This window comes from Chaetura pelagica, unplaced genomic scaffold (genome assembly GCF_000747805.2).
Source record: "Chaetura pelagica isolate M959 unplaced genomic scaffold, ChaPel_1.0 scaffold246, whole genome shotgun sequence".
Lineage (NCBI taxonomy): Eukaryota > Metazoa > Chordata > Aves > Apodiformes > Apodidae > Chaetura > Chaetura pelagica.
In genome coordinates, this window is record NW_009953647.1 from 1,570,609 (window position 1) to 1,580,819 (window position 10,211).

General features: G+C 41.1%; 1 protein-coding gene across 1 annotated transcript in view; it reads left to right on the forward strand.

Annotated features, from left to right (window-relative positions):
- Nucleotides 1-4,814: 4,814 nt before the first annotated feature.
- The window catches only part of RGS2 (regulator of G-protein signaling 2), a 7,789-nt gene continuing 2,392 nt past the window's right edge, over nucleotides 4,815-10,211 (forward strand). The window contains exons 1-2 of the mRNA XM_009999930.1: nucleotides 4,815-4,819; nucleotides 6,027-6,083. Of these exons, the coding sequence (XP_009998232.1) occupies nucleotides 4,815-4,819; nucleotides 6,027-6,083 (62 nt within the window). The remainder of the gene's footprint in view (nucleotides 4,820-6,026; nucleotides 6,084-10,211) is intronic.

Below are 10,211 nucleotides of genomic sequence, written 5' to 3' on the forward strand. Positions count from 1 at the left end.
AAACCAGCGACTGGATTTAGCAGGAAGCTCAGCATATTACATTGATGGCTGAAAATATTCAAAGGTTACATGGGTCTTAAGTAAAATAAGTCCCTGAGCATGTAAACTCTACAAATTAATGACAAAGAGGCATGAGACAAAACAGAGTAAATGCTATTCTTTGATTGCCTTTTCATGCAAAAGACAATGCAGCTGCACCACTTCATACCAAGTTGTGCGTGACTCAAAAATCTTGTGGTACCAAAGCAACAGATCTAAAAATCTCACCACATCCTCTTCACAGCAAGTGTTGTCCCTGCTTAGTCTTCATACAGAGTAGTTTATAATTTGTTAATATAATTAAGACTCAATTACTATTTAATCTTCCTTGATCTAGTGCCTGGAGCAGATGCACACAGCTTATGCAGAGCAAGGTGGGAGAGAATAAACGTCAGCTATGATGCAGGTTAAAGCAACCTGCACAGACATCCACAATTTTTCTGGAAGGTTCATACTTTCTCATTTCCCCAATGTATTTACTGGCACAAAGGAAAAATAGGAACTGCTCATTGGCAGTCTCCTTTCTGAGGAAAACTCACAGAGCTGGAAAATTGCTGCAAATTTACATGGTATCAGCTGATCAGCTCATTACAGCAGATTGAGGAAACATTCCCAGTTCTTGTTTCTTTATCCTTTGGGTAAATATTTATAATAAATATGTTCTCAAACTTGAGCAACTGTAAATAGCAACAGCCTGCTGCTTTTGAAAGCTTAGAACATTGGACCAATACTGCTATTTCACTGAGACTTTGAAAAAAAAAATAAATCATTACAATCACTGAATGAATACAGTTCTCAAGAGTAGGAATAAAGTATTAAAAGTAAAATAATAAAAAGACTCAGAAAAGAGAGTTTCAGCTTCATTATTCAGAGGATTTATTCCCGAACACCAGCATCACTTTAAAAAATTTGCTGAGCTTGAGGTTTTCCTCTGCAGGAAGAAGGATGCCACAGAGAGGTGGCAGGGTGAGCCGGCTGCAGCCAGTGCAGCTGCAGGACAAGTCACCTGCCGGTGGAAATCAGTGTATATGTGTGGGAGATGGACACTGTGCTGTTTCACACAAAATGTGGTCTCGTGGTGCATTGTTATTTCAGGAGGAGGTAAACAGTGATCAGCACAGACACAGAATGGCAAATGCTGGTTTCTCACCCCTTGATAAAATCTCTTCCCTTTTTGGGCATCAAAGTGTCTGAACACACATTTGCAGTAAGTGAATAAGTAGATTTTTTTGTGTGTGCCAGGGAAAATGGAGGCCCACAGAGAACAACCTGTCTACTTCTGAAGGCTGCTTTGCTCAGAGGGATCCAGCCCGACTTAGTCACTTTTCCTGTGGCAGGAAAGCCCCACTGCTGTGTCTGCATGAGGCTGTGCTCCAGCTCAGAAATGCCATTTGGCAGTACTACCAGCACCATGGTAACACAGTTCCACCACCAAGACAGCCAGCCCAAACTACAGGCAGACCCATGGCAGGTCTGACTGAACCTATTCAAGCAGACTTTCCCTCTCTATTTTCTCTGCTTCAGAGAGGACTCACTGTAATAATGTCATCCCCATGTTGATTCTTCAGCCAGAAACTTTTAAATCAAGCAGACAGGGAAGAAAAGACAAGTCTTGCCAGATTTCTCTCCATGAGGGAGTAAAAAAAGGAGATGTCGTCTGGAATTACAACTGAAAACAAAGTGCATTAGAAGAGAAAATGAGCTAGCCAGTAATGCCATTATAAATGTAAATCCAAACTGGCAAAGGAAACAAAAGGAGCTCAGTTGTTTTGGGTTGTAACAAAGTAACTTTTTGTTTGACTTCCACATATGCTAGTAATAGATGTAATAATAATAGATGTAATAATAATAATAAATAAATGTAACAGAGTAATAATGTGGGGCAGACAGCAGATTTAGCAAAAAACATTCAAGGTAGTAGGCTTGTATGATGCATGCAGAGTGGTTGTGTAATATCCCCTGAGAAAACAGAAACTACAGCAGAGGAAACCAGCACATCCTTCCTTATTCTCCATTTACTTGCAAACTACCTATATAGAAACTGTCAATGCAAAATTAACCTCTTGCCTTAAAATGTTTTCCATGTGTTGATTCTGCATCCAGTTCCAAATGTCCATCGCTTCTCTGGCCAATATGTAAGGAAAACACAATTGAGATGCATTCCACAGATGAGGGCAAGTTAGGAAAACCAGAGAAAATGACTTTTTATATTTTTTTTTTAATCAAACCTTTATGTTGCAGGACATTAATAAAGTCATTTAGGATACCTCATAGTAGTGACTGAAAACATGTTCCTTCCACTCACCAGGAACAACACAAGATGGTGCCAAGAAGTCGGCGTCAAATGTTATGTCAACATCAATGACAGTAACACAGTAAAAAGCACTTATTAAACACATTTATAAGAAAGCTGGTATTCAATTTACACAGTGTTTTCTGAACATCTACTCTATTTTTTTTTCCTGCATTTTGAAAAGCACATTTAAAAATATTTGAGAGGTTACACCTCTGATTACAAATACACCTTAATTCAGTCCCAAGAGCTGGCACTTCAACAAGCAGCGCATTACAAACCAGGAATATTAAGCTTGTTCATCTTTGTTCTGCTTCTTGTTTTTACCACACAATCAATCTCTGAATTTCTCAATAAATGTGTGCCCTTTTCCCCACACATATGAAGACTTTCCCCTCACATTCACTGCACACATTCACCCTTCAGCTGCAGTACAGACTGAGGCACAGGGATCCCCTAACCACGTTGTTAGTTTGCTGATGTGCTGCAAAAGAGGATTGGACACGTGCTCAGATAAACAGTCCTTTGTGCACATTTTATCATGGAAGGAGCTCTCTGCTGTTAGTACAGCTTCTGCAAAACCAGGGAACAAGCAGTCACTGCAGCACTTGTACAATCGTCCTAACGTGGCTTTTAGACATTTATGATACTTTATAATGAAATCCTTTGTTAAAACTAACAGCTCCTGTTAATCCTACAGTGCACTGTATTCCCAAGAGGCTTCTCTCTTAACTGCCTCATGTGTACAGGTTAGAGTATTTGTCTGAAATAAAGAAAATACAGTATGCAAAGGAGGAATAATTCCATAATAAATGGAAGAAATTGCCCTCCCTTCTCCTTGTAGCTGGAGTAGGGAGATGATAATCAACCCAGTGGGTATTAGTTCTTCAGTGGATATTGGTCTACAACATGGCAGAGAGCCATTTCTTCAAGATAATTGTTCTCCTTTCCATTCCTCCTTGTAATTTACCTATGCCTCCTATGATTCCTGATGTTCAAATATATCCTAGAGAGTTGATCTAAGCCATCTTGTCTTCTGATTTCTTTCTAAGTTTCAAACTTACCAAGAATGTTGTCTCAGTCTTCAAATAAGTTTTTGTTGGACAGCTACCAAAACCCAAACTTATTTAAAACAGAGAGATTAAGTAAACAACTTGATTTAAAAAAAAAAAAAAAAAAAAAAAAACACAAAAAAACAAATAAAAAACTACAGCAACTAAACACTAGTTCTATGTCACCTATAAAAACGTTCCCCATTCCAGAACTTGAACTACAGCTCACGTGTTGCACCTCAAAGCAACATGTGTCAGGAAAAGTACTGAATGGGATCCTATTTTGAAGTGTATATTTAGAAACTGTCACACAGATGGTTTCTTTTTTAAAAGGGATTGGGCATTAAGAAAAATGTACTGAAAGGATCAGGTGAAATGACAGCTAACATCACAGAGCAAGCACCTGATGTGCAGTAGCTGTTCATCTCTGAATTGAAGCCACCAAGCAGGAGAGAAGTGCTGATCAGCAAGGTGGCATCTGAGGAAAAAACAAGCACCATCTACAGCTGGACTCAGGCAACCTTTGGCTACTCAGAAGCAACTGGGGAGATGTTCTGGTTTTACCTCCCTTTTCCTCTAGGTGCATGCTGGAAGATCACTTACCTCACAATTTTTTTACTGACTTTCATGTAAGCGTGAAGATAAACAAGGCCATGATTTATGGTGTTTTTGAGGTTCTAAACGACCTGACCAAAGCCTTGGGTGGCTCTGCAGCTTGCCAGCCTTTCTATGTCTTTTCCAAACTTACAGACATGGGCCTATTCACAGGCATATTTGACTCTTTGCTTTGACACCTCTTGAAAAGAACTGGCAAAACTTCCTTCTTCCTTTTAAATTATCTATTTGGTACACTTCAGTTGGTTTCAGATGCCACCCAGCATGGACATCAAGTTGTTCCAATAAATGGTTTTGTTTAAATTTTTCTACCCATCACAAAATAGGAAAGACTGACATTTTATCCCCATTTCAGAGGAAATGTTGCTTTAAAAAAATCTGAACTTCTTAGCTGGTGCAAAAAGTTTCATACTCCTCTCTAACCTTCAGCTTTCTCACTGTTGTGCTCCTGACAGTATTTATGTGTAAGAGTCAGAGAAGGATTTTATAACCCACAATGACTTTGGAGATCAATGTCTGACTAATACCATTTAGGCATTTACAGGGATTTTAATTAACACTGATTAAATAGTCATCAAGAGAACTGTGTGTTGACTGTGCTGCATGCAGATAATACGATAAAGAAGGTGCCCACATCCAGACTTAACAAACATATTTGACTGTTTAATGTCCCTCTTCAGACCCAGTTTAACAAATATAACCTTTGGTGTGGAGGTGGGGAAAGAAAATAGACTGTAAGCTGAACAGAACATGGAGGCTGTGTTCTGCATCACCTACTTAACTCGAACAAGATTAATCAGATCTCTTTACCCGAGATGGTGTAACCCAGCTAGTACCTGCTAAGAAAATGTCATTGTTCAAAAAACACTGCTACTTGCTAAGCTGTTTGCTTTCTGTATTGACAAAAGATGTAATTAATATGAGAATGTCCTGTCCTTTAAAATGCACACTATATTAACGGGTATTCTTTCAGCTTGTCTTGGCAGAAGGGATAAAGCAGATCTTGCACGAGCAGGACAGCTATCCCAGAGTCCCACCTGCTGTTGTTGAGTATCTTCCCTTTAAAAACTGCCACTTCCACACGTCTGTGAGTAGAGGTGGAACTGCTGCTCAAACACCCAGTGCCCAAATCCACATTCTTTTTACAGTGACGTACACATCCACTTAACAGCAGCGCTGCAAGTAGACATATAGTCCCAGTTTATCCACTTTTTGATAAATTTCAGCTCTATTTTTAGAACTTTCATAAACGAATGTGGGTGTTTATATAAAACAAGGTGCTGAGGGCTGGAAATGAGTTCTAAGAGAGCTCCATCTAGTTTATATGTTACTCAGAGGATTTTGCTGTTAAGTGAAATTAGTTCCATTTGTAAGGAGTTATATTTGATTTTCTATTTAGGAAAGACTGAAAATTTAATTACTGCAGTCTTAGTGTTAATCCACAGTAGTGTTAAATTTAGACCCAGACATGGCTTTTTATGATTTGCAAGATTTCAGATTTCAGCTTTATGACTGGAAAATAGTACAGGGGGAAGCACAGCAGCCAGTCAACCACAGCCAGCAGGGCCAGAATCAGAGAATGCAGCAACTTGACCTCAGCAAGGTTTTTTTTAAGCAATTAAAAAGACCCCAAAAATGTATACTCCAAAAACCAACACACACACACTACATGCCATTGAAACTGTAAAAGGGACAAGAAAGGCAGAATGTAATGAACAGAATTAGAATCAGACTAAGGCTTTGAGCAAACAGCTTCACTGAAACAAAAATACCAGAAAGAGTGGCAATTTTAATACTCAGCTAGAAAAAAGTGCCTAACAATACATACCATGCATGACTGCTATTACTTAACAATGCACAGCACAGAAGCACATCACTCCCATCAATAGCTGGGCACCTCTGTGTTCTTTTGTACAAGTACATCAGTCCCTGTGGCTAATGCAGCCTAAAAGAGAGGTAAGAACAGAGGCTCAGCTGATGCTATTATAAGCAACACGGTGGCTGATCTCCTGTTCTCATGCTTACAGGAACCATCTTGCAGACATAGCACCAGGACTGTACAGCTGTAAATTAGAAAGAACACTGTAAAAATAGAGGAAAATGCACTTGTGTAATTTGCAATATGCATCACAAAAAAAAAAAAAAAAAAAAAAAAGTGGCAATTTTAATATGAAATGTTAATGAGTTTTAACTACGGTTCACCAGGGCATTTTGGACCCATTTGGAAGACTGAATAGTGCCCTAGATCTAGCTTAACATCTTATTCTTTCTTTTGAGTATGATTTTTCATCTAGACAAAGACATCAAGGGTTCAACAAGGCATCCCTTTAATAACTCTAATGCATTATTTGAACTACCATGCAAAAGCATATCCTCCCCTCTTGGCTTTGCGAAACTTGGCTATAAAGTCTCTGGAGTACTTTTCATATGTTCTTTCCTACCATCCACGTCTTCCCTATAAAAAGCAGAAACAAGGATTGGCATTTCAGAAAATGCAGACACAGATTTCAATATTATTCAGTGAGAACAACTGCTCCCTGGGGACTTGGAAAAGATCAGCACAACTATTGCAACATATAATGTAACAGAAATGGAAAAAACCTCATCTTCCATCCTGGATGTTTATTGCATACATTACAGTCCTCTGCACATCCAGCCATCACTGATGCTCGTAGAAATTGTATAAGCAGAAAAAGAACAGAACATTCTCAAGAAAGGCTCTGCAAAGAGAAGTGTGATCTGCAGGGTGTGAGCATGTGTCATTAAACATCTGACACCAGATATCGTTGCAGGTGATAGCGAAATTCACACTGACTTCAATAGCAAGGTTTGGGCTCCCCTCCATCACATTCCATTGGCCTTGCTCCTTGACAATGGGGTTAGTGTTACAGAAATAGACCAAAGCCTTAAGAATCACGTAAAGGAAAAGACTTGGCACTGTGTTTGTATTTGTCCTCAACTACCAAGAGCTCCACTGTTTTGAAAGAGCAGAGGTCAGTGCACACACAACAAATCTGGAGCACTGGTGTCTGGACTCATGGTTCAGCCACACAGGCAGGACCGCACACCCCACAGCCCTGCTGCTGCCCAGAGGCAGCACCAGATGGAGGCACTAGTTTTTCTGCAGCTCTGGGCTTCACCCCTACCCCTGAAGCTGTGCTGCAATTGCAACCCAGAGCTTTTCCAGAGAGTGGTAATAGCTCATTCCCTTGAAATTTTCAGAATAACATTGGCAAGAGACAATGAAGACAAGGTCTTGATGCCAGATCTCACTTAGCCAAGTCAGTGCCTGGCAGCCTTTGTGTGAAACCAGCCCCACTCTCCAAACAGTGGCCTAACATAGCCATTTTGCCATCCTTACTTTGAAAACCAGAAATGGGTAGAACAAGGTAATACTTGGTTTTGGTGCAGCTAAAAGTTCTCAGCAAGCTCAAACACTCTTCCAGTGCCTGGTGGCGCAGCTGGCTGGCCGGCCAGGGCTGCACGTTACAGCTCCCCGGGGAGGTGGCAGAAGGGCAGCCAACAGCTGCCCCCCCAGAAGCATCCCCTGCATCCCAGGCCTTACTGGGTCATTTTGTAGTACACCGATGACACTGTTTGATACCAGATGCTTTTTTTGTTTTTTAAACGTAAATGGAAAATACATTTTATCATGCAGATGTGTACTTGGCCTCCTGACAAAGGTTAGCATCGTGCTGCAGAACACACTGCACAGCATGACAAAGCAAGAAAGTATTCTGTAAATTTTCTCTTTTACAAAAAAAACCAACAACAAACACAACAGTGATGTCCATGCATCAAAAGTATAATAAATATGTAAAGCAAAAATGTACCTTATGCAGCCAATAAATTTCAATTTTCATCTAAATAGTTTTTAAACCAAACGTTACAGTAAGTAGGTTTTATAAGACCATCTAACCTCACAATTCCATATTCAGCTGGTTGTTTTTCTTTACCTGGAACACTACTTACTTTTTCCACTGTTTAAAGATATATTACAAATGTTCTAACAACCTTCCTTAACTGGCACTTCCATTTTTTACAGGTGCCTGGAAGAAATACAGAAGTTTCAAACAAAAAATATCAGACAAATACATGACTCATGCTGCAATATTCCATATCCTGACTACTGCCAGCCTTAGAACTAGGCACATCCTGGGAATATCCCAGCTCTACCCTTGCAAGTCTCCTCCAGAACCATCAAGAAAATATTTTGTCAGGCTTCAAACATCAGCAGGATTTCTGATGTGCTACAGTTAAGTGCCCAGAATAGAAATGCATAACCAAACCTTACTAGACACTGAAGTTTTCCAATTCCCACTGTTCTAGGGTGTATTTTCCTCTGAACAACTTTGAGAACCAAGTGAAAGAAACTTGAAACCAGCATGGAAAATGGTGAAATCTACAAGTCAGAGGGAAGGTGAGGATGTACTGTTCTCCTTGCAGAGCATTTGATCCATCACAGAAGCTCCCCTTTGGGAAAGGCCTAGGGCTGAGTTTTGATCTATTATTCTAAGGCAATGCAGCCTGCCCCCCCTGCCCCTGACCAGAAGGCTGTGAGTTCTGCACGTGTGGAGAGCGTTCCCATCCTCACGCACGTTACAGCCTGTTCAGCAGCTCTTGGCAAGTTCCTGCCCAAATCACTCGCAGCTGCACAGCTCTGCTGACCCTGGCACTCCAGGCAAGTGACGATGGAAGCGCCTGGAAGCGAGTCAGCACAGCTCCATCCATCACACAGGCACTATCTGCCCTGGTCTTTTCTTTGGCAAGTTCCCCCCCATAAAGTTTCTGGAACTGACGCTTTTACAGCACTTAGAGCTGCACCTCTGTTAGTGTTTCCACATTTCCTCCCTCCCATGGTAACACGCTCGTAATAATTCCCCTTTAAGAAAGGTATGTTCAATATACAAGACTAAGAACTGCTTGTTGCAGGGAGTTAATTTGGTAAAAATTAGAGGGTGGCACTTCATTTTCCTATCAGTCCATCAACAGACACTGCAAAGGACTCAACAGGCAGCACTGAAAAGCATCCTTGTTTAAATGCTTTCACAAATTAAATGGAATTAATTGTCTCCATACATCTCATTTAAAGCAGAATGCCTTGGCACATCTTTGTGTATATCCAACAAGCAGAGAGGCTGTAGGACAATGGTTGCCTAAAAGGATCCGATGTTTGATGCTACATGATTGCTTTGAAGCCAGCCTGTGTTTTGGGAATCAGTCAGTCTCTCTGAGCAGTTTTTTATGGCAGAAAAATAGATGTTGTAGAGTACAGTGGGAAGGAAGACATGCCCAGAAAAGAACAGAAAAGCAGAGTAGGTTAAAGACAAACTCGAACGATTCCTTAATCCAAATGCTCTGAACATGACACCCTTCAGCTGGACACTGCTGAGAAGGGCCACATGGCCCTTCAGCAGGCGGGAGGATGCAGTAAGTCATTGCAATCTCAGCTTCATGTACTGGAAGTAATTTACACAATTCACTGGTAGGTGGCAACACTACACAGAGATAAAACATGTGCAGACAGCTTAATAAAGTGACAGTCTAGGCCAGCAGCGAGGTGGACGCCAAAAATATTGTGCACTCAAATCTATGGTTACTTCATTTTTTGAAGAAAGGCAGCTGAGTCCTTCCTTATCCTTTTCTGTGTCCTGCCCACACTCAGAACCTGCGTTTCCTTTAGGGAAGGAAAAACAAACCAGCCAAGCAAAACCAAACCAAACTGAAAAACCCCCACGCCTGCAGAAAGGCAGGTTCCGTTTGGGACTGACAGAAAGGAAAGACCAGCCGGGCCCCCCCGCCAGCGCCCAGGGCCGGGCCGGGGGTCCCAGAAAAAAAACCGGGGGTCCCAGGCGGGGGGGTGGAAGTCCACCCCGCTGCCACCGGCCCGGGGGGCGGGCAGGGCAGGGCAGGGCAGGGCAAGCTGGGAGGGGAAAAGAAGAAGGAAAAAAATAAATCACAAAGATAAAAATAAAAAAGAAACGAACAAAACAAAAACAAACAAACAAAAAAAAACCCCACGAAAAATAAGGAGGGGAAGAAGAAATAAAAGAAAATGGGAAAAAAAAACCCCAAGCCTAAAAATAAAAAACAAAACAAAAACCAAGGAAACAAAAAGCACCGAGCCAAACACAGCAACCACACCACTCAACTCAAGATAAAGGGGGAAAAAAAAAAGATGTAATCCTGTGGGGGGGGAGAAAAGCAAAACT